Genomic DNA, 26,965 nt, shown 5'->3' with positions numbered 1-26,965 from the left:
GAGAGAGATATGTATGGAGAGAGATATGTCTCAAAGGTATTCGTAAATGCAAGTACCATGATCCACAAATGTTTCACGATTTACAAATGTGTTTTGCGATCCACAAAAACACAATTCTAACTCGTGATTTGTAAGTTTGCATTTACATAAATGTGCTATGATTTGTACACATAGATGTCCATTCGTAAATATATCGTTTGTAATTTCTTAAAATACTTAACATTTCGTGCGTGCATTTCTCATGGTCTGTCATTTGTAAATCTACAATTCGCGTGTGAAGTGTTGAATCTGCATTTGTGGATCGCCCAATACACGCGTGCAAATCCTTCTTCCTATGACGTAATTTTGAGACAATCTTTTCGGTCTTTTGCGATCCACACACAAATGGCTTTCTGATTCACAAATGCAAGCCTCCCCCCCCCCCCCCCCCCCCCCCTTCGACAGTGCCATCCTATCCGGTAGGTGGCAGTGTTGTCCTCTGCCTTGATGGTTGTACGCCAGCGCGTTCAAGGATTTTGCCGCCTTTAGGGCGCTTTCAGATTCTTAAAGCTATGGCTGGACAAGGATCGACTCCTGATGGTGTGCCTTCGACAGTAAGTAAAAATCGCTTGCATATGGAGAGAGATATGTCTCAAAAGTATTCGTAAATGCAAGTACCATGATCCACAAATGTTTCACGATTTACAAATGTGTTTTGCGATCCACAAAAACAAAATTCTAACTCGTGATTTGTAAGTTGGCATTTACATAAATGTGCTATGATTTGTACACATAGATGTCCATTCGTAAATATATCGTTTGTAATTTCTTAAAATACTTAACATTTCGTGCGTGCATTTCTCATGGTCTGTCATTTGTAAATCTACAATTCGCGTGTGAAGTGTTGAATCTGCATTTGTGGATCGCCCAATACACGCGTGCAAATCCTTCTTCCTATGACGTAATTTTGAGACAATCTTTTCGGTCTTTTGCGATCCACACACAAATGGCTTTCTGATTCACAAATGCAAGCCTCCCCCCCCCCCCCCCCCCCTTCGACAGTGCCATCCTATCCGGTAGGTGGCAGTGTTGTCCTCTGCCTTGATGGTTGTACGCCAGCGCGTTCAAGGATTTTGCCGCCTTCAGGGCGCTTTCAGATTCTTAAAGCTATGGCTGGACAAGGATCGACTCCTGATGGTGTGCCTTCGACAGTAAGTAAAAATCGCTTGAAAATGCCTTACTCGCTTAACAGCGAGATAGTAAGCCAGCTAGTTAGCTAATGAAATGTGTAACTTTGCTAAGAGAAGTGATTGTAATTGCTGGATTTGTGATAGTGATTGTAATTACATTACCTTACTACTTTGGTTTTTGTTAATTAGCTAGCAACTGTTAGCTGTACCAACATAAACAATGGAGCTAGTTAACTAACTAGCTTTCGACAGTGAAATGATAGGCGGCAGTGTTCGATATAAGATAATGATTCCATATCTCTTTGTAACAACATTTTGAATGGGAATTTGTACCATATTTTAAATAACAGAACATGGTGGAGAACATGGCTCAGGCATTGTTGACTGCTCTGACTAGGGCAGCCAATACCTCTCATAGCCTTCCTCCAGCTCTACACCCCGGCATCCTCCCCAACTCCCCAACTACAACTAACGGTATCTGTCAGACCCCCACCACGCCCACCATGACTTCAAGTGTTAACCAGTCATTAAAGAGGTAAGACTGAAGATGGCAAACTTTAAGACAATATGGCCATCCAGTGGGAAACAACTACATTTCTGTTATAAATAAAAATGAGAGTTCCATTATTCTTGTAAATGCTATCTTGTTTGTCTCCTTTTGTAGGCAGTTTCCAAATATGTTTTTATCAAAAACAAACAAAAGAGGGAAAGGACGGTTTTCCAGCTCTCCCCGGTCTGTTCCTGTTAAAAACCTTGACCTCCAAATAAATGTAATGTCAGGACCCACCAATCGGACCCCCACAGGTTCTAAGGAGCTCGAGCTAGCCCAGACAGGGCTAGGAAAACGAATGGTGTCAGTGCCAGAGGACAGCAGCCATAAAGAGGTCTTAATTTGATTTTATATGTTGCTATGAAATAATAATGACATTTACGTAGGCCTCATTTGATATATTATTGATTTCACTGCCCCTTTGTCCATTGCAGAGGATGCCACTTAGAACTCAACATCTTTATTGTGATTTTGATGTCTTTTTAGATAGTGTCACTGATAGAAGAGGAGTTTTTGAAACTCCGCCCCCTTGAAGGAAGGTGGATGTTTTTCAAGGCAACAGGTATTGTTCACAGAAACAAGATCTTTTTTGCACTGATGGTTAGCCCTTATGCTTACTGCTGGTGTGGCTGTTAGAGAGCAGTGTGACATTTTTTTCCACTATTGTTGTCATACTGACATCATTTTATGTTATGATTTAGGAGGCAGTGGCCAAAGGAAGCTCTCTATCGTCCCCATGGACACAGAAGGCTACTCTGTCCGGCAGCTTCGCACTGCATCAAACAATGGGAAAAATGTCCTCTTTTTGGTTCCTCTGCAAGAGGAGTTGGACACAGAGCCACTTCCTTACAATGCAGCAGAATTTGCAAGGATGCCACAGGTGCCTTGCCTGACTTGCAATACAACCATGCCCCTGCAAATGTTGGCACTTCATGCCGAGAATTGCCAACCAACAACAGAGGTGAGTTGTGTGATCTGTGATTGGATGTCATGTTGATAAGATGTTTCAATGTCAATTGCAATCACAATGTCAATTGGGCACAATCCAACAGTGTTAATTGATCTTTACACTGTATTACGTATTATGTGCACTATTTAAACAATTACATTGTGTAACATGGCTCAACAACATTGCTAACAGGAGCAGAGTGGTGTGGCGGTCATAGAGGAGGAGAATGAGGAGGAGAATGATGCCATTGGCACTTCAGAGGAGCAAGGGGTAACTGTTGCCAAATTTACCTACTTGAAACAAACTATGGAAAATGGCGATTAATGTACTTTGTTATAAATCTTTATCAATTTTTTTTATAATTGTTGTCATCAGTGTTTTCTGTTGTAAGTGATGTTGAATATATGGTTTCCTATTTGTCAATATTGTCATCTGTACAGGTGTGCCCTATATGCCAAGAAGTATTTCCTACTTCAGTGCTCCCTCTTCATGCCAGTGTTTGTGCAGAAAGGTAAAACAACTTGTTAATTTTAATGCAGTATCACATGTGAAAGCATTTATTTTCCAGCTATAGCATAGGAAGTGTACAAACAGAAATGGCACATAAAACAATTGTGCTTGGTGAATAAAATGTGTTTTAAAGGTTTAAGGTTGTGAAAGGATTTTATGGTAAGCAATGTATGGTAACAAAAGAGGATCCAAGCTATTCTACACAATTACTGTGGTATTGACATGTGCCATAATGTTTTGTGTTATGTCCCTTTTGTTGTAAGATCCTTCTGCAACAACACAATTGTGGAGCCTGATATGGAGGTTCCAGGCCCTTCATCTGCAGATTCCTCTGTGGCTCGATCAGCCCTTCGTTTAACAACTTCTTTAGCAACAGGTAACAAAGCAAGACTATTGTGATATAGGGAGACACTAAAGCTTTCTTGGACCTGATCAACTGCTCATACAATCATCATGTCAGCTAAATCCTTACATGAATCCAACATTTGTATATCCTGTTTGGAAATGAAACTGTTCATGATCAGTGTAGTATAATTACACGCATTCCATCCTTGTCTCACAAAAAGCATGGAAAACAGCAGATACCCCCCTAGAAGCCATGCGGCTGTTTCTACAAGAACTGAGGCAAGGAGGAGAACACCAGCCATCTCTACTGCTGTCACTGGATGCCAGGGATGATGATGAGGAGCGGGACAGTGCCCTTGTTTCTTTTTACAAAGAAATGCGTCAAAAGAGCCAATGGACAGCACCTTTCAAGTGCCGCATTCTAGGTATTGTTTGATAGATGTAACACATTAATTAAACATTCTATATGTTAAAGTGCAATCAGCATTAATACGTTTTTTTTTATGCACTGCCCATGGAAATCATGCCTATGTTGTATCAAATTTCTGTAATGACCCCATGATAGTTGTACAGTAAATCCAGCAACTTCAAATCACATATGAATTGGGACATTTCCCAAACTGTATGTGATGAGTTAGTACCATGGTCTTTAACTATATCTATTTCAGAATGACACATCTGTGTTTACATTTACTTTTATTTTAACCAGTATGTGGATGATTTTGAAGAGCAGAGTGACAAAATATGAACATTTTGTTAGAGAAGGAAGTAAAATACTTGTCTCACATAAGTGTTTTTATTGCAGGGGATGCTGCAGTTGGTGTGGGGGTTGCTAGACATACCCTGTCATCAACCATTTCCAAATTAAAACATGGGTTTAAACTGAACTTGGGTTTGTACTTTTCACTAACATTTGGCATTTAGTGCTATTCAAACATAAACTAATAGGCTGGAGCGAGATAGGGATACCAGTGTAAACACATTTCCTGACACTAAATTTCTCAAATGTGTTTCTTCAAACTGTCCTTATAGTACCTGTCATGTTCTTCAATTAACTTTGATTTGCTTGTGTATTTATCTGTAATGGTTCAGGAAATGCTGCAGTGACTACAATGTTTGAAGGACAAACAGACCACCTTGTGCCTGCCTTGTCCGCAGCCCTCATTGACAGTGACCTGTTCCTTATGGCTGGTAGGATGATTGGCCACTCCGCAATTCATGGCGGTCCTACTCTGTCAGGGCTTAGTCTGGCAGTGGTGGATTCCTTGAGATATGGCTCAAAGGAAACGGCCACATCATCGCTCTGCCTAGAGGACTGCTCAGATATAGACCACAGGGAAACCATCGGTCTGGTGAGTAAAGAATAACTTCTGTCACAAGATCAGCGTCATTCATGTTTCATGTCCACAAACTGATGTGTATATTAATTTTACTCTGTTGAAGTTGCTGAAGGAAGAATTGGGTGAAGAAGAGTCTTCACGAGTAACCAACCTTTGTCTGGAGTGGTATTTCCCGGTGCCAACCAAGGAGACAAACAGACTACTACTCTTCCAGCAGCTGCTTTCTCATGCTGTAATTTGTATTTCTCTGAAAAACCTTTTTTAAATATCTTAACCCATAAGCCATATTATAGTAATTCCTTGCGCTTTGCATCATTTATTAATCAAAATGAATGTACAATTATCCAACTTGAATTTAAAAGTTAATATTTCACAGGTACTTGGCAGATCAAATGCTCAAATAAAGCAAATCAGAAAGGGGTTGAAGGACACTGGAATTTGGCCACTACTTGCCTGTCGACCAGATGTTGCTCCCCTATTGTTCCCCAGAGAGTCTGTTGTGAAACTCACCTCCCAAGTAAGTTGACAAGTAACTACACTGCTCAAAAAAATTAAGGGAACACGTAATCATCACAGTACAACACCAAGTCAATTAAACTTCAGAGACATCAATCTGTCCAGTTAGGAAGCATAAGCGATTGAATCAATGAAGCCTGACATTCTCCGGTGGGACCTGTGCTCACAGCCCAGCATCGTGCAGCTTGATTGGCATTCGCCAGACAACACCAGGATTGGCTGGCAGGTCCGCCATTGGCACCCTTTCTCTTCTATTTAGTCCATTGAGACCCGATGACTTCAGTGTTCCCTTAATTGTTATGAGCAATGTATATGATTACTTCTTTATAAATGTTACATGGAATAATGTTTTTCCCCACTTGTCAGATGGTCCTAGAGTCCATCACATGGCCCCCATCGAAACAAACAGATGACAGTGACAACAGTGACAGTGAAATCTCAGATGGCAAAGTCAGCCTCATCTCTGGATTTCTTCGAACCTTCGTTGAAGAGGGTACAAGTTCTAAAACATATATCTAAATATACAAATATCTAGCAGACAATCATCAAATCATGTTCATAAATATAAATACCATATGTAATAATCTTTGTTGTATTGCTTTAGCATCCCCAGACATTTTGCGGCAGCTTCTGAAGTTCTGGGTCGGTTGGGAGGTGCCATCCAATACCCTCAAGTTAGAAATTGTGAACTCATGTGGTCGTAACCACCTACCAACCTCGAGCACCTGCTATGAGCGTTTACGTATCTCTAATCACTACACCAGGTACTCCGCTCTAAAAGCGGATCTAATTATATGTCTACAGTCTGTTGAGAGTGGGTTCGGCCTGGTGTAATAAGGTGAACAACTTAAAAAAACATTTTATTTTGCTTGTGACACTTTGAAAAGAATGCAGAATGAAGAATGGCCTTCTCTGCTGCGCTTGCGTAACACAACATAGCTAGCACATACTGAGTAAGTGATGGTCAGTTGTTCTATTTTGGAGTATTTATTTTTTGACTAATCACCCTACGTTATACTTTTCAACACACCTCAATACAGAAAGAAATCAAGGTACTGTGGATTACATTTCTGTCCAAAAAAAAAAATCATTTGTGAGGGTTTCTGAACTTGGGTTACGTGTTCTGTTTTTGTGTTGAAAACTTGAAAGAAAAATAAATATCTGATCAACCAATTTTTTTTTGAGGATTTCTATTTTTCACATGAAAGTAGCATCTTAACGTTCCTGCAGCAATCCTTCAACATACTGCACGGTTGTCATATATATGTCAATACCATTGGATTCTGAAGGCTGCAGAGGATGAATGTGGTGCTGTAATGCAGCCAGTTGCTCAGGAGTGAGTGGGCTCCCCAGCTGAGGAACATTCACTCCAATATGTGGGTCTGGGACCTCCCCACTTTCCTCCCAATCAATCTGAGGGATGTTCATCTCCTTAAAAGTTGGAAGAAAAAACATGTAGAAAGGGACATTTTTTTTCCTATAGTAAACCATTGTGTATTGCAGTATCTATTTGCATATAAAGAGAAAGGAATATAAGCAAAAATAATTCATGTTCAATGATACCTCTGGATTTGGAATGGGATGTTGCATCTGACCAACCTCCCACAACTGGTTTGGTGTGAGGTTCTGCTCCGTTCTTAGAGAGTGATTGTCCCATCCTTCTCTAAACACATCTAGGTTTACTTCAAGACATGGCAGAAAAACATAGTGAAGGCAAAAGAAATGCGTGGCATTGCTTAGATCGAGGAGGCCCTCTTCCTCCAGCATGTGGAAAATGTGGTAAAACACATTGGTGACCCCCATCCAAATGTCACGCCAAAGTCTCTCGATTCTGTTGAAAACAAAATATATATCTGCTAGCCACATTAAGTAGTTCTGTCTTCTTACTAAAATATTTAAGACAAGGTATACCTTTGGTTATGGACACTTTTTCCAGCTATAAAGCTGCCACTGTCTGGTCCACGCACGGTAAACATCAAACGGGCAACACCAACATTCTCTCCCCCTTGATCTGCTCGCACTCTAAAGACATTGACCAAAACACAAATAATGGACCTTTGGAACAAGACAGGCTTTTTTTGGGTAACAAATCATTAACACAGCACCTGACCTGAGTTACAAATTTACCTGAGTGGATATCCAAAATCCTGAACAGCCTGGCTGAAGAAGGCTAAGGTGGTGTCGGACCGATTATTGTTTGCAGCCCTCAGGTACATAATCTGTAGACATACACAATTATTGTACGTACCATCATTGCGAATACAAAAAAATGTAGTTCAACCCAAATAATGGTGGAGTGTCACAACTCTCTTGCATACCCTTACATGGTGAAACTGATGAATAGAACATGTATAGTACAAGTATAACTGAAATCTTCAATGACATCAATTTTGACAAGATCTCTCAAATGTAAACAGACAAAATTGCAGAGGAAATGTTTTACTCAATCTTGGTTGATTTTAATATCTTGTGGTAATAAAACTTTTATCTGAGCTGAAGCAGTGTATGTTGTTAGTCCAATGATTATCTTAACATTGAGCTGCTCATTATGTGAAATTGAAGGTTACTCTCACCTTACGTGAAAAGCCATCAATTCCACCAAAAATAACTATGTTGTACCTGATGGACAGTGAAAAGAACAATCCTTAGAAAAAGGTGACAACATCTCGGGTGCTATTTTCAGTTTTGTATGTTCGTTATAAAACATCTGTCGAACATGCATAAATTAGTCCACCTTATTAAGCACAAGAACACAGGTTACCTGATGAGTTTGTGATTGGTGTCTATATGCACAAGGTACTTGGGGCATGGCACGGAGTATGTTCGCCTGATAACACATCCCAGTTGGGTCATTCTTGACAGTATCCCAACGCTGTCTACACGATGCATTGATGCTTTCACACGAAGCCACTGGAGTCGATGTCCTTGTGCCTTCAGAGTACCCTTCACTAATCTGTACCCTGCATGCGGCATCCTCTCTTTTATTTCAGAGACACGTTCATCTACTTCTGCATCGGTCATGGCACTGTACATTCCTCTGACAGAGAGGTTGTTGTCAGCCATTCTTCTGTACAGTGTAGCACGAGAAATCCCGACTAAACTTGCAATTGTCACCACTGGCAGTCCAAGTTCCAGTAGATGCCTTAGATATTCAACACATATTGTTATCTTTGGTCGTTCACATCCACTTTGCATGTCAAGTTGGACTGGTGTGGGAGGACGTTGCTGATGTTCTCTCTGATTTTGAAGTGCATTGCATAACTCCATTAACTTCTCTGTAACTTCCTGGGACACCGGAATATGGTGTGACATAACGTTGAGGAAAACCATTTCCTGTCTACATAAAAATTCCAGATAGTCTGTATCAAGTGGTGTTTGCTGGAGTGCATGTGTCACTCTGCTGAGCAGTCTATCCAGAACGTGTTGTCTTAAAATTTCCTAAAAAGCGAATATAACAGGAAATGTCTGGTGAGAAGTCAGGCTTTTAAACCAAGGTCAATCTTTTCAACCAAAATTAACATTCACTAAAGGGCAGCAGCATGCAAAGTGCAACAATAATTTAAATTCTATAGAAGAGAGTCCACGGCAGAAAAGTACTCAGTACATCCATCAGGATACATGAGCTACAGTTAAACTGGTACTTATGACATTGTGACACTGGCTCTATAATACAAATTAAAAACGTTGTTGTCACAGCATTGTACTTTTAATATATATAGATACACACATATATTATAACATTCTGGTTTTGAAATCCAATCAGGATATGCCTAGAAATGTTACTTTCCTGATTTTAGCAGTTAGCCAGGGGGTCCCATTATCGTCTACCCAACCACTTTCAATGGAGAAATGTCAGTTTGACGCTGCTGAAGGCAATGCTACACGTACGGTTTGAGAGCGTATTTACATACTCAAATATCAAAGTAAGCTGTAATTTGGTGTGCAGCAATACAAGATGTGTACAGGTCGATGTTACTTTCTTTCATTGCTGCTGCATATCTTCTTTAAGAAATGCTACAGTAAACGAAAATCCGTTGGCTGCAAAGTACACGGACCTGTTAGTCACAGGGACTAGTCTGCACATCGCTTTTACTGATATTGCATAGCACATACCCATCCCGTTTGTTGACTTCTGTCAGCTTCCATGACAGCAGCGTAGCAGCCCAGGTGTAACTTGCTCACTGGCTGATCGAACAACACTGCCGCCTATCATTTCACTGTCGAAAGCTAGTTAGTTAACTAGCTCCATTGTTTATGTTGGTACAGCTAACAGTAGCTAGCTAATTAACAAAAACCAAAGTAGTAAGGTAATGTAATTACAATCACTATCACAAATCCAGCAATTACAATCACTTCTCTTAGCAAAGTTACACATTTCATTAGCTAACTAGCTGGCTTACTATCTCGCTGTTAAGCGAGTAAGGCATTTTCAAGCGATTTTTACTTACTGTCGAAGGCACACCATCAGGAGTCGATCCTTGTCCAGCCATAGCTTTAAGAATCTGAAAGCGCCCTGAAGGCGGCAAAATCCTTGAACGCGCTGGCGTACAACCATCAAGGCAGAGGACAACACTGCCACCTACCGGATAGGATGGCACTGTCGAAGGGGGGGGGGGGGGGGGAGGCTTGCATTTGTGAATCAGAAAGCCATTTGTGTGTGGATCGCAAAAGACCGAAAAGATTGTCTCAAAATTACGTCATAGGAAGAAGGATTTGCACGCGTGTATTGGGCGATCCACAAATGCAGATTCAACACTTCACACGCGAATTGTAGATTTACAAATGACAGACCATGAGAAATGCACGCACGAAATGTTAAGTATTTTAAGAAATTACAAACGATATATTTACGAATGGACATCTATGTGTACAAATCATAGCACATTTATGTAAATGCCAACTTACAAATCACGAGTTAGAATTTTGTTTTTGTGGATCGCAAAACACATTTGTAAATCGTGAAATATTTGTGGATCATGGTACTTGCATTTACTAATACTTTTGAGACATATCTCTCTCCATAACGCACCCCCTACTACATGCCGACTGGGTTCACGCACCCCCACTAACCCACACCTTTAAAAAAAAAAGCAACAGCCTATTAAGCCGCATTAAAATCGTACCAATGAGAGAACAGTTTGCTAGCGCGTGGAGTTTTTTTACAAGATTTAGTCCGCTGAAAATGCCCTGTTTTGCAGAGTAGGTTTCTGCAGCGATCCTGGCGTAAGATAGATAGATAGAGTACTTTATTCATCCCCGAACGGAAATTAAGTTGTCATAGCAGCCGGTATATTTGAATACAATAAAATACAATACAATAGAATAAAGTGCAAGTAGACAGGTTTAGTGCAGTTCTGTGATGGTGGCTCTGAAAGAGGTAGATGAGTTGAACAGTCTTATTGCGGTTGGGAGGAACGATTTCCTGAATCGTTCCTTAGAGCAGCGGGGTTGAATGAGTCTGTGGCTGAAGCTGCTTCTTAGCTTGTCCAGGGTTTTGTGGAGGGGGTGAGAGGGATGGTCCATGATTGCCAGCAGTTTTGCCAGTATCCTGTCCTCCACCACCTCCTCCAGGGTGACAAGCTTAGAGCCAACCACAGACTCTGCTTTCCTTATGAGTTTTCTCAGTTTGTTGACGTCCTTTGCCTTGCAGACAGGAGAGTAAGTATTTGACCCAGTGTTAACAGCGCAGGTGAAAGAACCATGTTTCTGAACTGGCTCTCATGGGAGAGAAACTAGAGAAATATTTATTTGACAGGAACACATCAATTAATATGCTCAAGTCACGTGCCAATCTTGCTGGCGTTCATTGGCTAACATGTACCCTTAAATAGCCTGAGGAGTGAAACGGGCTAAACTAGCCTGGCTAGCTAGTAACGGAGATCTCTTTCTCAGGCAAATGATGAATGAAACAGGTTTGGTTGAAGAAATCCGAAATTCTGGCTATCTTCAGATGGCTTGTATCTACCAAAGGCAGTCCTCCCTGACGTTCTAAGTGTAGAATGGAGTGACAAACAACATTGTGCAGACTGCCAGTGAGCGAGCCGAGTCTGACTGAGGCTAACGTCAAAACACTACTGTACAGTAACGGGGACGCAGTCTCACTCAGATTGCCAGTTTTACACAAATCACAAAAATAATTGGACCAGCTGGCAAAAAGCAGAATTCCCAGATCTCTTGAAAGCTGCCCTGCTCGACTTTTTTTGATGTAGGACTGACTGTAAAACTGAAAAAAAAATGAACTTTGTCTTGACGTGAAGACATGGCTGCCGCCTAAGACTATGCGGTCTACCGGGCGACATTCTCACTCAAATTTCAAGAATTCCGTGCCCCAAATCAAAATTCTGATGTGACAGATCAATGTGGAATAGCTTTCTCCCAAAAAGGTTGTCCTCCTCGACCTTTTTGGTCTTTTAAAATCTAACTATTGGAATAATCCGTGTAACTAGCCCTTATAAAGGCTACAGTTACCCCGTTTTCTGCCACCATGCTGCGCGCGTATCCAGAATGTTTACAAACAAATAATTGGTCCGGATCCGTGTCAGACGGGCGAGGAGGGCAATACGCGGCTAGCAGGACCCATTAGCCGATCAGAAAGCTTGTACTGTCGTTGCCATATAATAATTCATATTACACCAATAGACCACCATTACATTTTTCCTCTCGCGCACCCCCTAGAGGCGCACCACACTTTGGGAATCCCTAGAAGCTGCACTATACTAACCCTAAATGCACATAAACACCATTACAACTCAATATCCTATTCTAACCTAGGTGGAGTACAGTACAATAGTGCAAAAATTGCAGATCAATGCAAAAATTGCAGATTACTTCAAATAACTACTGTCTGTTAGAAATAGGCTCACAGTGAAAGAAATGAAGGCCTGGTCCAGGATGCTGTCCTGTGACTTCACTGTAAACACTGCCTGGTCCAGGATGCTGTCTGGTGACTTCACTGTAAACACTGCCTGGTCCAGCATGCTGTCCTGTGACTTCACTGTAAACACTGCCTTCATTTAGCGGTTTGTTCTCTTAGAGGGCACATTGAAACGCTGACCGAGGGCTTTACAGTGAAGTCACCAGACAGCATGCTGGACCAGGCAGTGTTTACAGTGAAGTCACAGGACAGCATGCTGGACCAGGCAGTGTTTACAGTGAAGTCACAGGACAGCATGCTGGACCAGGCAGTGTTTGCAGTGAAGTCACCAGACAGCATGCTGGACCAGGCAGTGTTTACAGTGAAGTCACAGGACAGCATGCTGGACCAGGCAGTGTTTACAGTGAAGTCACAGGACAGCATGCTGGACCAGGCAGTGTTTACAGTGAAGTCACAGGACAGCATGCTGGACCAGGCAGTGTTTACAGTGAAGTCACAGGACAGCATGCTGGACCAGGCAGTGTTTACAGTGAAGTCACCAGACAGCATCCTGGACCAGGCAGTGTTTACAGTGAAGTCACAGGACAGCATGCTGGACCAGGCAGTGTTTACAGTGAAGTCACAGGACAGCATGCTGGACCAGGCAGTGTTTACAGTGAAGTCACCAGACAGCATCCTGGACCAGGCAGTGTTTACAGTGAAGTCACAGGACAGCATCCTGGACCAGGCAGTGTTTACAGTGAAGTCACCAGACAGCATGCTGGACCAGGCAGTGTTTACAGTGAAGTCACTAGACAGCATCCTGGACCAGGTAGTGTTCCCCGGCACATCTCTCTGTCTTCCAGGGTCATCTGTCTTTCTTGCCCCCAACCACCCTCACACTGAAGACACTATTTACAGTAACGACAATGTGTTTGTGGAGTGTTTGTAGAGTGTTTGCTTGAATGTAAATGTTCCGCCAGGTCAGTGTGGCTCTCCTCAGTCACAGGTGCAGTTCTTCCTGTTTCAGAGAGAGGTTATCTAGAAAAGCTAAGGCTATACGCAAATGGTAATGTAATGAAGTCTGTGGTAAAGAAGTCTTTTGAGCGCCTTGTGCTGGCACACCTCAAATCCATCACAGACCCCTTCCTGGACACACTGCAGTTTGCCTACAGAGCCAACAGGTCGGTGGATGATGCCGTTAACATGGCCCTCCACTTCACCCTACAGCATCTGGACTCCCCAGCATCCTACGCCAGGATCCTGTTTGTGGACTTCAGCTCTGCCTTCAACACCATCATCCCCGCCCTGCTCCAGGACAAGCTCTCCCAGCTGAACGTCCCCGACTCCACCTGCAGGTGGATCACAGACTTCCTGTCTGACAGGAAGCAGTGCATTAAGCTGGGAACACAAGTCTCTGACTCCCGGTCCATCAGCACCGGATCTGCTCAGGGCTGCGTCCTTTCTCCTCTGCTCTTCTCCCTGTACACCAACAGCTGCACCTTGAGTCATCCGTCTGTCAAACTCCTGAAGTTTGCGGATGACACCACCCTCATTGGGCTCATCTCTGACGGGTACGAGTCTGACTACAGGTGGGAAGCTGACAACCTGGTGACCTGGTGTAGCCAGAACAACTTAGAGCTCAATACTCTTAAGACAGTGGAGATGGTTGTGGACTTCAGGAAGAACACAGCCCCACTCACACCATAACCCTGTGTGACTCCCCAGTCAACACTGTGGAGTCCTTCCGCTTGGGTATTTTTAGGTTAAATTGTAAATTGCTACTTATATTTTTATGCTACTTATATTTTTATTTCTTATTCCCCTTAGTATTACCTAGACCCCCCTTAGTATTAGCTAGACTTTGCTCCTTTTGTAAAGTTAGTCCACATATTTAAGTTTCAATATTCCTATATGTTAAATGTATGCACCTCCCTGCCAAAGTAAGTTCCTTGTTTGTGCAAACACTCATGACGAATAAAATCCCTTCTGATTCTGATTCTGAAATGTATTTGTTCATGAAATTAAATGCAACAAAACGTTTTCATGAATTCATGATTGTAAACCTGGCACATACACATGAATTGCCTACATGTTATTTTTTAAATGCAAAATTTATTACACGGAGCATGTTAAAGGAAATACATGAAAAAATCCTGTTGCTATGCTGTCACCCTGTTGGTAATCAGAGTGGAGGTTCTGTGTAATGTTGAGGCCAATCAGGGAGGTGTGTGAGGTCTGGAGGGCTGGTGGTGGAGGAGACTGTGCTGCAGGTTAGTTCCAGGGCTGAGGGATGTGTTCTTGATGGGACGTCTCGGATGTTCTGGAGAGTCTCTACGGGAGAACACCCAGGGAAAGGGGGGGGAGGGGGGGGATTGGTTTGATGGGTCGTGCGTGTTTGTAGGATGAATGGTTGGATGGATGAATAGATAGAGGGATACAGAGAGAGAGAGAGAGAGAGAGAGAGAGAGAGAGAGAGAGAGAGAGAGAGAGAGAGATTGATGTATGTTGTAATGTATGTTTGAAGGACAATGGTTGTAGGGGTGCATAGACAGACAGAAAAATAAGATTGATAAATTGATAGTGTAGAGAGAGAGAGAGAGAGAGAGAGAGAGAGAGAGTGAGAGAGAGATGAGGGTGGATGGGGGGGAGGGGGGAGGGGTAAGAAGGTATTGGGTGATCTCCTCGTTTAGGTGTTGAAAAGAGAGAGAGGACACATCATCTTCTCTAGAACCCTAGTCCTGCATGTCTGGATGGGCCCCAGACTATTGGGACCCGTCTCCTCTCAGGGTCTCCCTCTTGTTTCCAGACGTCATTTCAATATCTTCCTCCTCAAACATCTGCCCAAAGTCAGGCAGGAACACCCGCTCCTCCTGGGTGTTGTGGCTGTGCATCCACACGTGCTCTGGTGGGGTGCTGGGGCAGGACATGAGGCACTGGCTGAAGGAGTACTGCTCGGCCACCAGATCCAGCATCCTCTCAGGAGAGGAGGTCTTCTCCACCATGTCCATGGCTCTCCTCTTGGGGAGCAGAGCCGGCTGCTCCTCACTGGCCTGAGGCCTCAGCGGGGCCTGAGGTGGCCTGGTCAGCGGGGCCTGAGATGCCCTGGTCAGCGGGGCCTGAGATGCCCTGGTCAGCGGGGCCTGAGGTGGCCTGGTCAGCGGGGCCTGAGGCCTCAGTGGGGCCTGAGTCTTGCTGTCTCCGTCAGGCGGGTGGCGAGAGATCGGCGGGAAGAGACAGGATTTCTTCGCTGCGCCGTCGTCCTGGGAGGCCTCGGAGGCCTGGTCGGCACGCACTTGCAGACGCCGGACCTTTTGGGAGGTACGCTTCTGTGGTTTGGCGCTGGTGGGTGGAGCCACAACCAGGTTGCTGACAGGGTTGGACAGTTTGGACGGGTGAGCTGACTTCTGTGTCCTGTCTGCGGAAGCTGCGTTGTCAATGGGTGGACGAATCAGAAGGTAGCTAGGACGCCGTTTGCCCACCAGACTGGTAGGAAAAGAGGGCAGAGTTTCCTGGGCAACCTTTGTTTGTTCTGTAGGGAAATCAAACTTCTGGTTAGCGTGACTTCCGGCAGCTTCTAGTCTAACTCCAGCAGGCATAGTGGGTGCCAGAAGGTTAGAGAATGTATTGAGGTTAGCATTCAAGAACTTACTTTGTAGGACGATCCGTGTAGTTGGCACAGCGCAGGAGACGTCCATCTGGGAGTCCAGCGTTGCGGTGCGTGAGACGGCCGGTGCCTCGATGTGAGGGAGGACCGGAGTCAGGGGCGCCTTCTCAGAGTCAGACGCGGCGACGAGACGTCTACGCTTGCCGCGAGCAGACGGCTGCCCTGGAGGCCGAGCAGGGGGGCACAGAGGAGGGAACGGCTGCCTCTGCTCTGTCTGATCCAGCTTCAGTCCAGTTTTGGGCCTGAACTCAAGTTTGGAGTCTGGCTGGACGCTTGAATCTTTGTTTGAAATCAAACGAACCATTGAACTGGACTTGCAACTCGGGGGCCGAGGAACTTTCAGTTTGGCCTCTTTTTTACCGGGCTGACTCTTAGAGGCGCCTGCCGCCTCCTGTGTCCTCAGCGGAGGCAGGCGAGTCTTTGCTGCTGGAGCATCGGCCAAGGTGTCTTCTGGTACCGACTGCAAACCAGAGCTGGTCTTACCAGATAACTTTGGGTTTCTGGTGAGATCCCTGGACTGTTTCCCTGGCTCAGTCTCCTTCCGTTTCCTGGATGAGGTTAGTGAGGGAAAGCGAGACGCCCCTGGAAGGGACGCCCCATCTTCTTTCTTTCCTTTATTCATGACTGCAAAGGAAGGCGAAGGGAGAGACACTGCAAACACCAGGCCACTTGATAGAAAAACGTGATTTTACTTATCAGTTTACAATTAAAGTCTAATTTAGTACTCACCTTGGTCATTTATAGATGATCCTACATACTGATTATGACACCCTCTAAGTTCAGCAAATGTGTCACAATTTTACACCTGCCCTTCAAGCGAACACGCTGAACGATGGGTGAACGATAACTCTCCGGTATCTGAAATCACGGAACACAACATTTGACTGATTAATAACTAGTCTCTGAGAAATTTACAATTTTCCTAAAGAAAATATCACAATAGTATAAAACTATCAAAAACCGAGATGAACAACTTTGACTTTGAATGTTATCACAGTCCATTCGACGCCAAAGTTCTCAGATACCGTCAACATATTTACAGTAACAAAACCATTTAACACAAAAGTAGATTGTGAGGTTAGTTTTAGGCTATAACTTTCTTGGCAGATTCATCCCAGACCTCAATATTTGTTACTTACCCACGGAATCTTCTGCTACTTGTGCTGTGAAGTGTCCGCTTTCCACGGCGTGGCGTCTCCAAATGTATCACACAGGAACGATGCTGAAACGTATGATTTAACATGAATTTATATGCTCGGCTACATTATGACATCACGTATTGTCGTAGGCTACTAATGGCTGTGTTACGTCACGTCTAGTTTATTGGTTTTATCCAATGGTCACATCAATGGAACTCTTGAAACAATTATGTCACAATCCAGGTTAGATCGATTTTTGTTCCATCTCCTGCTGCCAAGAGGAAAAAGCTCCAAAATTAATGTCCGTTTCTATGCAAGTTTTGTATCACCTCGCGTCCAGTTATCAGCTGGTGTTCACAATCACAGCTATAATAACTGAGTGACACTTCCAAGCAGCTAACTATAGTTAAGTCTAAGAGCTAGTTTACAAAAAATACACGACAAGCAGGCCAACACATGGTACTGACAATTGCCATATTTACAAAAACGAATTTTAGTATATACGTTATGAAGTAGCCTGATAATAATAGTGAGTTCCTCCAAATCTAGTAGTAGTAGTACAGTTGGCCTATGGATTGAGACTTTCTGGTTAAATCGCAACTGTGGCGGTTTGTGGGGCCGTTTAGAAAATTCAGACTGTCCCTTACACAAACATGAACCACATAGACATTCACATATGAAACGTTCACACACATTCATACTACTGAAAAGTTACTACACATAGGCCTACAAATTAAATGCTGGCACAGGCGCATGTGAAACCTATTCACACTTTTTGGCAGATTCATCACGACCTCTCAATATTTGTTATTTACCCAAGGAATCTTCCGCTACTTGTGCTGTGAAGTGTCTCCCGCTTTCCACGGTTTGGCGTCTCCACATGTACACAGGAATGATGCTCAAACGTATAACTGACCTAAATGATTTGCCCATGGATTTATATGCTCGGCTACATTATGACGTCACGTGTTGCGGTACTCATGGCTGTGTCACTCACAAATATATATATTTATATATATATATATATATAAAGACTATGGTGTCACTCACAAATTGTTTATTGGTTTTATACAATGGTCGACTGCGAGGATTTTTCGTTGTCACTTCTTTTCATGGCAAGCCTACAGCCCTGCCCTGAAATGTATGGAGAGAGATATGTCTCAAAAGTATTCGTAAATGCAAGTACCATGATCCACAAATGTTTCACGATTTACAAATGTGTTTTGCGATCCACAAAAACAAAATTCTAACTCGTGATTTGTAAGTTGGCATTTACATAAATGTGCTATGATTTGTACACATAGATGTCCATTCGTAAATATATCGTTTGTAATTTCTTAAAATACTTAACATTTCGTGCGTGCATTTCTCATGGTCTGTCATTTGTAAATCTACAATTCGCGTGTGAAGTGTTGAATCTGCATTTGTGGATCGCCCAATACACGCGTGCAAATCCTTCTTCCTATGACGTAATTTTGAGACAATCTTTTCGGTCTTTTGCGATCCACACACAAATGGCTTTCTGATTCACAAATGCAAGCCTCCCCCCCCCCCCCCCCCCCCCCCCCCCCCCTTCGACAGTGCCATCCTATCCGGTAGGTGGCAGTGTTGTCCTCTGCCTTGATGGTTGTACGCCAGCGCGTTCAAGGATTTTGCCGCCTTCAGGGCGCTTTCAGATTCTTAAAGCTATGGCTGGACAAGGATCGACTCCTGATGGTGTGCCTTCGACAGTAAGTAAAAATCGCTTGAAAATGCCTTACTCGCTTAACAGCGAGATAGTAAGCCAGCTAGTTAGCTAATGAAATGTGTAACTTTGCTAAGAGAAGTGATTGTAATTGCTGGATTTGTGATAGTGATTGTAATTACATTACCTTACTACTTTGGTTCTTGTTAATTAGCTAGCTACTGTTAGCTGTACCAACATAAACAATGGAGCTAACGCTAGTTAACTAACTAGCTTTCGACAGTGAAATGATAGGCGGCAGTGTTGTTCGATCAGCCAGTGAGCAAGTTACACCTGGGCTGCTACGCTGCTGTCATGGAAGCTGACAGAAGTCAACAAACGGGATGGGTATGTGCTATGCAATATCAGTAAAAGCGATGTGCAGACTAGTCCCTGTGACTAACAGGTCCGTGTACTTTGCAGCCAACGGATTTTCGTTTACTGTAGCATTTCTTAAAGAAGATATGCAGCAGCAATGAAAGAAAGTAACATCGACCTGTACACATCTTGTATTGCTGCACACCAAATTACAGCTTACTTTGATATTTGAGTATGTAAATACGCTCTCAAACCGTACGTGTAGCATTGCCTTCAGCAGCGTCAAACTGACATTTCTCCATTGAAAGTGGTTGGGTAGACGATAATGGGACCCCCTGGCTAACTGCTAAAATCAGGAAAGTAACATTTCTAGGCATATCCTGATTGGATTTCAAAACCAGAATGTTATAATATATGTGTGTATCTATATATATTAAAAGTACAATGCTGTGACAACAACGTTTTTAATTTGTATTATAGAGCCAGTGTCACAATGTCATAAGTACCAGTTTAACTGTAGCTCATGTATCCTGATGGATGTACTGAGTACTTTTCTGCCGTGGACTCTCTTCTATAGAATTTAAATTATTGTTGCACTTTGCATGCTGCTGCCCTTTAGTGAATGTTAATTTTGGTTGAAAAGATTGACCTTGGTTTAAAAGCCTGACTTCTCACCAGACATTTCCTGTTATATTCGCTTTTTAGGAAATTTTAAGACAACACGTTCTGGATAGACTGCTCAGCAGAGTGACACATGCACTCCAGCAAACACCACTTGATACAGACTATCTGGAATTTGTATGTAGACAGGAAATGGTTTTCCTCAACGTTATGTCACACCATATTCCGGTGTCCCAGGAAGTTACAGAGAAGTTAATGGAGTTATGCAATGCACTTCAAAATCAGAGAGAACATCAGCAACGTCCTCCCACACCAGTCCAACTTGACATGCAAAGTGGATGTGGACGACCAAAGATAACAATATGTGTTGAATATCTAAGGCATCTACTGGAACTTGGACTGCCAGTGGTGACAATTGCAAGTTTAGTCGGGATTTCTCGTGCTACACTGTACAGAAGAATGGCTGACAACAACCTCTCTGTCAGAGGAATGTACAGTGCCATGACCGATGCAGAAGTAGATGAACGTGTCTCTGAAATAAAAGAGAGGATGCCGCATGCAGGGTACAGATTAGTGAAGGGTACTCTGAAGGCACAAGGACATCGACTCCAGTGGCTTCGTGTGAAAGCATCAATGCATCGTGTAGACAGCGTTGGGATACTGTCAAGAATGACCCAACTGGGATGTGTTATCAGGCGAACATACTCCGTGCCATGCCCCAAGTACCTTGTGCATATAGACACCAATCACAAACTCATCAGGTAACCTGTGTTCTTGTGCTTAATAAGGTGGACTAATTTATGCATGTTCGACAGATGTTTGATAACGAACATACAAAACTGAAAATAGCACCCGAGATGTAGTCACCTTTTTCTAAGGATTGTTCTTTTCACTGTCCATCAGGTACAACATAGTTATTTTTGGTGGAATTGATGGCTTTTCACGTAAGGTGAGAGTAACCTTCAATTTCACATAATGAGCAGCTCAATGTTAAGATAATCATTGGACTAACAACATACACTGCTTCAGCTCAGATAAAAGTTTTATTACCACAAGATATTAAAATCAACCAAGATTGAGTAAAACATTTCCTCTGCAATTTTGTCTGTTTACATTTGAGAGATCTTGTCAAAATTGATGTCATTGAAGATTTCAGTTATACTTGTACTATACATGTTCTATTCATCAGTTTCACCATGTAAGGGTATGCAAGAGAGTTGTGACACTCCACCATTATTTGGGTTGAACTACATTTTTTTGTATTCGCAATGATGGTACGTACAATAATTGTGTATGTCTACAGATTATGTACCTGAGGGCTGCAAACAATAATCGGTCCGACACCACCTTAGCCTTCTTCAGCCAGGCTGTTCAGGATTTTGGATATCCACTCAGGTAAATTTGTAACTCAGGTCAGGTGCTGTGTTAATGATTTGTTACCCAAAAAAAGCCTGTCTTGTTCCAAAGGTCCATTATTTGTGTTTTGGTCAATGTCTTTAGAGTGCGAGCAGATCAAGGGGGAGAGAATGTTGGTGTTGCCCGTTTGATGTTTACCGTGCGTGGACCAGACAGTGGCAGCTTTATAGCTGGAAAAAGTGTCCATAACCAAAGGTATACCTTGTCTTAAATATTTTAGTAAGAAGACAGAACTACTTAATGTGGCTAGCAGATATATATTTTGTTTTCAACAGAATCGAGAGACTTTGGCGTGACATTTGGATGGGGGTCACCAATGTGTTTTACCACATTTTCCACATGCTGGAGGAAGAGGGCCTCCTCGATCTAAGCAATGCCACGCATTTCTTTTGCCTTCACTATGTTTTTCTGCCACGTCTTGAAGTAAACCTAGATGTGTTTAGAGAAGGATGGGACAATCACCCTCTAAGAACGGAGCAGAACCTCACACCAAACCAGTTGTGGGAGGTTGGTCAGATGCAACATCCCATTCCAAATCCAGAGGTATCATTGAACATGAATTATTTTTGCTTATATTCCTTTCTCTTTATATGCAAATAGATACTGCAATACACAATGGTTTACTATAGGAAAAAAAATGTCCCTTTCTACATGTTTTTTCTTCCAACTTTTAAGGAGATGAACATCCCTCAGATTGATTGGGAGGAAAGTGGGGAGGTCCCAGACCCACATATTGGAGTGAATGTTCCTCAGCTGGGGAGCCCACTCACTCCTGAGCAACTGGCTGCATTACAGCACCACATTCATCCTCTGCAGCCTTCAGAATCCAATGGTATTGACATATATATGACAACCGTGCAGTATGTTGAAGGATTGCTGCAGGAACGTTAAGATGCTACTTTCATGTGAAAAATAGAAATCCTCAAAAAAAAAATTGGTTGATCAGATATTTATTTTTCTTTCAAGTTTTCAACACAAAAACAGAACACGTAACCCAAGTTCAGAAACCCTCACAAATGATTTTTTTTTTTGGTCAGAAATGTAATCCACAGTACCTTGATTTCTTTCTGTATTGAGGTGTGTTGAAAAGTATAACGTAGGGTGATTAGTCAAAAAATAAATACTCCAAAATAGAACAACTGACCATCACTTACTCAGTATGTGCTAGCTATGTTGTGTTACGCAAGCGCAGCAGAGAAGGCCATTCTTCATTCTGCATTCTTTTCAAAGTGTCACAAGCAAAATAAAATGTTTTTTTAAGTTGTTCACCTTATTACACCAGGCCGAACCCACTCTCAACAGACTGTAGACATATAATTAGATCCGCTTTTAGAGCGGAGTACCTGGTGTAGTGATTAGAGATACGTAAACGCTCATAGCAGGTGCTCGAGGTTGGTAGGTGGTTACGACCACATGAGTTCACAATTTCTAACTTGAGGGTATTGGATGGCACCTCCCAACCGACCCAGAACTTCAGAAGCTGCCGCAAAATGTCTGGGGATGCTAAAGCAATACAACAAAGATTATTACATATGGTATTTATATTTATGAACATGATTTGATGATTGTCTGCTAGATATTTGTATATTTAGATATATGTTTTAGAACTTGTACCCTCTTCAACGAAGGTTCGAAGAAATCCAGAGATGAGGCTGACTTTGCCATCTGAGATTTCACTGTCACTGTTGTCACTGTCATCTGTTTGTTTCGATGGGGGCCATGTGATGGACTCTAGGACCATCTGACAAGTGGGGAAAAACATTATTCCATGTAACATTTATAAAGAAGTAATCATATACATTGCTCATAACAATTAAGGGAACACTGAAGTCATCGGGTCTCAATGGACTAAATAGAAGAGAAAGGGTGCCAATGGCGGACCTGCCAGCCAATCCTGGTGTTGTCTGGCGAATGCCAATCAAGCTGCACGATGCTGGGCTGTGAGCACAGGTCCCACCGGAGAATGTCAGGCTTCATTGATTCAATCGCTTATGCTTCCTAACTGGACAGATTGATGTCTCTGAAGTTTAATTGACTTGGTGTTGTACTGTGATGATTACGTGTTCCCTTAATTTTTTTGAGCAGTGTAGTTACTTGTCAACTTACTTGGGAGGTGAGTTTCACAACAGACTCTCTGGGGAACAATAGGGGAGCAACATCTGGTCGACAGGCAAGTAGTGGCCAAATTCCAGTGTCCTTCAACCCCTTTCTGATTTGCTTTATTTGAGCATTTGATCTGCCAAGTACCTGTGAAATATTAACTTTTAAATTCAAGTTGGATAATTTTACATTCATTTTGATTAATAAATGATGCAAAGCGCAAGGAATTACTATAATATGGCTTATGGGTTAAGATATTTAAAAAAGGTTTTTCAGAGAAATACAAATTACAGCATGAGAAAGCAGCTGCTGGAAGAGTAGTAGTCTGTTTGTCTCCTTGGTTGGCACCGGGAAATACCACTCCAGACAAAGGTTGGTTACTCGTGAAGACTCTTCTTCACCCAATTCTTCCTTCAGCAACTTCAACAGAGTAAAATTAATATACACATCAGTTTGTGGACATGAAACATGAATGACGCTGATCTTGTGACAGAAGTTATTCTTTACTCACCAGACCGATGGTTTCCCTGTGGTCTATATCTGAGCAGTCCTCTAGGCAGAGCGATGATGTGGCCGTTTCCTTTGAGCCATATCTCAAGGAATCCACCACTGCCAGACTAAGCCCTGACAGAGTAGGACCGCCATGAATTGCGGAGTGGCCAATCATCCTACCAGCCATAAGGAACAGGTCACTGTCAATGAGGGCTGCGGACAAGGCAGGCACAAGGTGGTCTGTTTGTCCTTCAAACATTGTAGTCACTGCAGCATTTCCTGAACCATTACAGATAAATACACAAGCAAATCAAAGTTAATTGAAGAACATGACAGGTACTATAAGGACAGTTTGAAGAAACACATTTGAGAAATTTAGTGTCAGGAAATGTGTTTACACTGGTATCCCTATCTCGCTCCAGCCTATTAGTTTATGTTTGAATAGCACTAAATGCCAAATGTTAGTGAAAAGTACAAACCCAAGTTCAGTTTAAACCCATGTTTTAATTTGGAAATGGTTGATGACAGGGTATGTCTAGCAACCCCCACACCAACTGCAGCATCCCCTGCAATAAAAACACTTATGTGAGACAAGTATTTTACTTCCTTCTCTAACAAAATGTTCATATTTTGTCACTCTGCTCTTCAAAATCATCCACATACTGGTTAAAATAAAAGTAAATGTAAACACAGATGTGTCATTCTGAAATAGATATAGTTAAAGACCATGGTACTAACTCATCACATACAGTTTGGGAAATGTCCCAATTCATATGTGATTTGAAGTTGCTGGATTTACTGTACAACTATCATGGGGTCATTACAGAAATTTGATACAACATAGGCATGATTTCCATGGGCAGTGCATAAAAAAAAACGTATTAATGCTGATTGCACTTTAACATATAGAATGTTTAATTAATGTGTTACATCTATCAAACAATACCTAGAATGCGGCACTTGAAAGGTGCTGTCCATTGGCTCTTTTGACGCATTTCTTTGTAAAAAGAAACAAGGGCACTGTCCCGCTCCTCATCATCATCCCTGGCATCCAGTGACAGCAGTAGAGATGGCTGGTGTTCTCCTCCTTGCCTCAGTTCTTGTAGAAACAGCCGCATGGCTTCTAGGGGGGTATCTGCTGTTTTCCATGCTTTTTGTGAGACAAGGATGGAATGCGTGTAATTATACTACACTGATCATGAACAGTTTCATTTCCAAACAGGATATACAAATGTTGGATTCATGTAAGGATTTAGCTGACATGATGATTGTATGAGCAGTTGATCAGGTCCAAGAAAGCTTTAGTGTCTCCCTATATCACAATAGTCTTGCTTTGTTACCTGTTGCTAAAGAAGTTGTTAAACGAAGGGCTGATCGAGCCACAGAGGAATCTGCAGATGAAGGGCCTGGAACCTCCATATCAGGCTCCACAATTGTGTTGTTGCAGAAGGATCTTACAACAAAAGGGACATAACACAAAACATTATGGCACATGTCAATACCACAGTAATTGTGTAGAATAGCTTGGATCCTCTTTTGTTACCATACATTGCTTACCATAAAATCCTTTCACAACCTTAAACCTTTAAAACACATTTTATTCACCAAGCACAATTGTTTTATGTGCCATTTCTGTTTGTACACTTCCTATGCTATAGCTGGAAAATAAATGCTTTCACATGTGATACTGCATTAAAATTAACAAGTTGTTTTACCTTTCTGCACAAACACTGGCATGAAGAGGGAGCACTGAAGTAGGAAATACTTCTTGGCATATAGGGCACACCTGTACAGATGACAATATTGACAAATAGGAAACCATATATTCAACATCACTTACAACAGAAAACACTGATGACAACAATTATAAAAAAAATTGATAAAGATTTATAACAAAGTACATTAATCGCCATTTTCCATAGTTTGTTTCAAGTAGGTAAATTTGGCAACAGTTACCCCTTGCTCCTCTGAAGTGCCAATGGCATCATTCTCCTCCTCATTCTCCTCCTCTATGACCGCCACACCACTCTGCTCCTGTTAGCAATGTTGTTGAGCCATGTTACACAATGTAATTGTTTAAATAGTGCACATAATACGTAATACAGTGTAAAGATCAATTAACACTGTTGGATTGTGCCCAATTGACATTGTGATTGCAATTGACATTGAAACATCTTATCAACATGACATCCAATCACAGATCACACAACTCACCTCTGTTGTTGGTTGGCAATTCTCGGCATGAAGTGCCAACATTTGCAGGGGCATGGTTGTATTGCAAGTCAGGCAAGGCACCTGTGGCATCCTTGCAAATTCTGCTGCATTGTAAGGAAGTGGCTCTGTGTCCAACTCCTCTTGCAGAGGAACCAAAAAGAGGACATTTTTCCCATTGTTTGATGCAGTGCGAAGCTGCCGGACAGAGTAGCCTTCTGTGTCCATGGGGACGATAGAGAGCTTCCTTTGGCCACTGCCTCCTAAATCATAACATAAAATGATGTCAGTATGACAACAATAGTGGAAAAAAATGTCACACTGCTCTCTAACAGCCACACCAGCAGTAAGCATAAGGGCTAACCATCAGTGCAAAAAAGATCTTGTTTCTGTGAACAATACCTGTTGCCTTGAAAAACATCCACCTTCCTTCAAGGGGGCGGAGTTTCAAAAACTCCTCTTCTATCAGTGACACTATCTAAAAAGACATCAAAATCACAATAAAGATGTTGAGTTCTAAGTGGCATCCTCTGCAATGGACAAAGGGGCAGTGAAATCAATAATATATCAAATGAGGCCTACGTAAATGTCATTATTATTTCATAGCAACATATAAAATCAAATTAAGACCTCTTTATGGCTGCTGTCCTCTGGCACTGACACCATTCGTTTTCCTAGCCCTGTCTGGGCTAGCTCGAGCTCCTTAGAACCTGTGGGGGTCCGATTGGTGGGTCCTGACATTACATTTATTTGGAGGTCAAGGTTTTTAACAGGAACAGACCGGGGAGAGCTGGAAAACCGTCCTTTCCCTCTTTTGTTTGTTTTTGATAAAAACATATTTGGAAACTGCCTACAAAAGGAGACAAACAAGATAGCATTTACAAGAATAATGGAACTCTCATTTTTATTTATAACAGAAATGTAGTTGTTTCCCACTGGATGGCCATATTGTCTTAAAGTTTGCCATCTTCAGTCTTACCTCTTTAATGACTGGTTAACACTTGAAGTCATGGTGGGCGTGGTGGGGGTCTGACAGATACCGTTAG

The 26,965-nt window shown here is 42.4% G+C and overlaps 5 protein-coding genes across 7 annotated transcripts; 2 read left to right on the top strand and 3 right to left on the bottom strand.

Annotated features, from left to right (window-relative positions):
* Window positions 1-1,904: 1,904 nt before the first annotated feature.
* On the top strand, window positions 1,905-6,295 carry LOC124476227. 2 transcript variants are annotated; one of them, XM_047033169.1, is made up of 14 exons: window positions 1,905-2,053; window positions 2,206-2,281; window positions 2,421-2,680; window positions 2,861-2,938; window positions 3,109-3,179; window positions 3,442-3,554; window positions 3,745-3,948; window positions 4,329-4,415; window positions 4,616-4,875; window positions 4,967-5,095; window positions 5,240-5,380; window positions 5,549-5,605; window positions 5,746-5,872; window positions 5,984-6,295. In XM_047033169.1, exons 1-14 carry the CDS (start codon window positions 1,943-1,945, stop codon window positions 6,211-6,213), a joined length of 1,944 nt encoding a protein of 647 aa, XP_046889125.1. In that variant the 5' UTR covers window positions 1,905-1,942; the 3' UTR covers window positions 6,214-6,295. The 2 variants fall into 2 exon arrangements, with proteins under 2 accessions (XP_046889125.1, XP_046889126.1); XM_047033170.1 differs by lacking the exon at window positions 5,549-5,605.
* Window positions 6,296-6,352: 57 nt separating this feature from the next.
* LOC124476229 lies at window positions 6,353-8,589 on the bottom strand. Its single transcript, XM_047033173.1, has 6 exons — window positions 8,141-8,589; window positions 7,953-7,998; window positions 7,507-7,598; window positions 7,291-7,401; window positions 6,943-7,210; window positions 6,353-6,810 (listed from the first exon to the last, which is right to left on the bottom strand). The coding sequence occupies exons 1-6, from the start codon at window positions 8,572-8,574 to the stop codon at window positions 6,595-6,597; spliced, it is 1,167 nt and encodes a 388-aa protein (XP_046889129.1). The 5' UTR covers window positions 8,575-8,589; the 3' UTR covers window positions 6,353-6,594.
* Window positions 8,590-14,933: 6,344 nt separating this feature from the next.
* On the bottom strand, window positions 14,934-17,124 carry LOC124476228 (arginine-glutamic acid dipeptide repeats protein-like). The gene is made up of 4 exons (XM_047033172.1): window positions 17,039-17,124; window positions 16,629-16,757; window positions 15,885-16,523; window positions 14,934-15,764 (listed from the first exon to the last, which is right to left on the bottom strand). Exons 3-4 carry the CDS (start codon window positions 16,519-16,521, stop codon window positions 14,998-15,000), a joined length of 1,404 nt encoding a protein of 467 aa, XP_046889128.1. The 5' UTR covers window positions 16,522-16,523; window positions 16,629-16,757; window positions 17,039-17,124; the 3' UTR covers window positions 14,934-14,997.
* Window positions 17,125-19,629: 2,505 nt separating this feature from the next.
* Window positions 19,630-22,346, top strand: LOC124477256. Its single transcript, XM_047034940.1, has 6 exons — window positions 19,630-20,461; window positions 20,604-20,649; window positions 21,004-21,095; window positions 21,201-21,311; window positions 21,392-21,659; window positions 21,792-22,346. The coding sequence occupies exons 1-6, from the start codon at window positions 19,893-19,895 to the stop codon at window positions 22,005-22,007; spliced, it is 1,302 nt and encodes a 433-aa protein (XP_046890896.1). The 5' UTR covers window positions 19,630-19,892; the 3' UTR covers window positions 22,008-22,346.
* LOC124477255 lies at window positions 22,308-26,698 on the bottom strand. Of its 2 annotated transcripts, XM_047034938.1 has the most exons (14): window positions 26,550-26,698; window positions 26,322-26,397; window positions 25,923-26,182; window positions 25,665-25,742; window positions 25,424-25,494; window positions 25,049-25,161; window positions 24,655-24,858; window positions 24,188-24,274; window positions 23,728-23,987; window positions 23,508-23,636; window positions 23,223-23,363; window positions 22,998-23,054; window positions 22,731-22,857; window positions 22,308-22,619 (listed from the first exon to the last, which is right to left on the bottom strand). In XM_047034938.1, the coding sequence occupies exons 1-14, from the start codon at window positions 26,658-26,660 to the stop codon at window positions 22,390-22,392; spliced, it is 1,944 nt and encodes a 647-aa protein (XP_046890894.1). In that variant the 5' UTR covers window positions 26,661-26,698; the 3' UTR covers window positions 22,308-22,389. The 2 variants fall into 2 exon arrangements, with proteins under 2 accessions (XP_046890894.1, XP_046890895.1); XM_047034939.1 differs by lacking the exon at window positions 22,998-23,054.
* Between the last annotated feature and the right edge of the window lie 267 nt (window positions 26,699-26,965).

This window comes from Hypomesus transpacificus, chromosome 14 (assembly GCF_021917145.1).
Source record: "Hypomesus transpacificus isolate Combined female chromosome 14, fHypTra1, whole genome shotgun sequence".
NCBI lineage: Eukaryota > Metazoa > Chordata > Actinopteri > Osmeriformes > Osmeridae > Hypomesus > Hypomesus transpacificus.
The sequence above is the reverse complement of the archived record's forward strand: the minus strand, read 5'-3'. Positions and strand labels throughout refer to the sequence as shown.

Excerpts from the sequence above, each read along its gene's own strand:
- LOC124476229 (XM_047033173.1), bottom strand. The coding sequence starts at position 8,574 with ATGCAAAGTGGATGTGAACGACCAAAGATAACAATATGTGTTGAATAT. Across the intron at positions 7,599-7,952 it reads TTGATGGCTTTTCACGTAAG|ATTATGTACCTGAGGGCTGC; the intron begins GTGAGAGTAACC and ends GTATGTCTACAG. Across the intron at positions 7,211-7,290 it reads AAAAGTGTCCATAACCAAAG|AATCGAGAGACTTTGGCGTG; the intron begins GTATACCTTGTC and ends TGTTTTCAACAG.
- LOC124476228 (XM_047033172.1), bottom strand. The coding sequence starts at position 16,521 with ATGAATAAAGGAAAGAAAGAAGATGGGGCGTCCCTTCCAGGGGCGTCT. Across the intron at positions 15,765-15,884 it reads TACACGGATCGTCCTACAAA|AACAAACAAAGGTTGCCCAG; the intron begins GTAAGTTCTTGA and ends ATTTCCCTACAG.
- LOC124476227 (XM_047033169.1), top strand. The coding sequence starts at position 1,943 with ATGTCAGGACCCACCAATCGGACCCCCACAGGTTCTAAGGAGCTCGAG. Across the intron at positions 2,681-2,860 it reads ATTGCCAACCAACAACAGAG|GAGCAGAGTGGTGTGGCGGT; the intron begins GTGAGTTGTGTG and ends CATTGCTAACAG. Across the intron at positions 5,381-5,548 it reads TTGTGAAACTCACCTCCCAA|CCCAGCATCGTGCAGCTTGA; the intron begins GTAAGTTGACAA and ends CTGTGCTCACAG.
- LOC124477255 (XM_047034938.1), bottom strand. The coding sequence starts at position 26,660 with ATGTCAGGACCCACCAATCGGACCCCCACAGGTTCTAAGGAGCTCGAG. Across the intron at positions 24,859-25,048 it reads AACAACTTCTTTAGCAACAG|CATGGAAAACAGCAGATACC; the intron begins GTAACAAAGCAA and ends TCTCACAAAAAG. Across the intron at positions 22,858-22,997 it reads ACACCAGGATTGGCTGGCAG|ATGGTCCTAGAGTCCATCAC; the intron begins GTCCGCCATTGG and ends CCCACTTGTCAG.
- LOC124477256 (XM_047034940.1), top strand. The coding sequence starts at position 19,893 with ATGGTTTTCCTCAACGTTATGTCACACCATATTCCGGTGTCCCAGGAA. Across the intron at positions 21,312-21,391 it reads AAAAGTGTCCATAACCAAAG|AATCGAGAGACTTTGGCGTG; the intron begins GTATACCTTGTC and ends TGTTTTCAACAG. Across the intron at positions 21,660-21,791 it reads ATCCCATTCCAAATCCAGAG|GAGATGAACATCCCTCAGAT; the intron begins GTATCATTGAAC and ends CCAACTTTTAAG.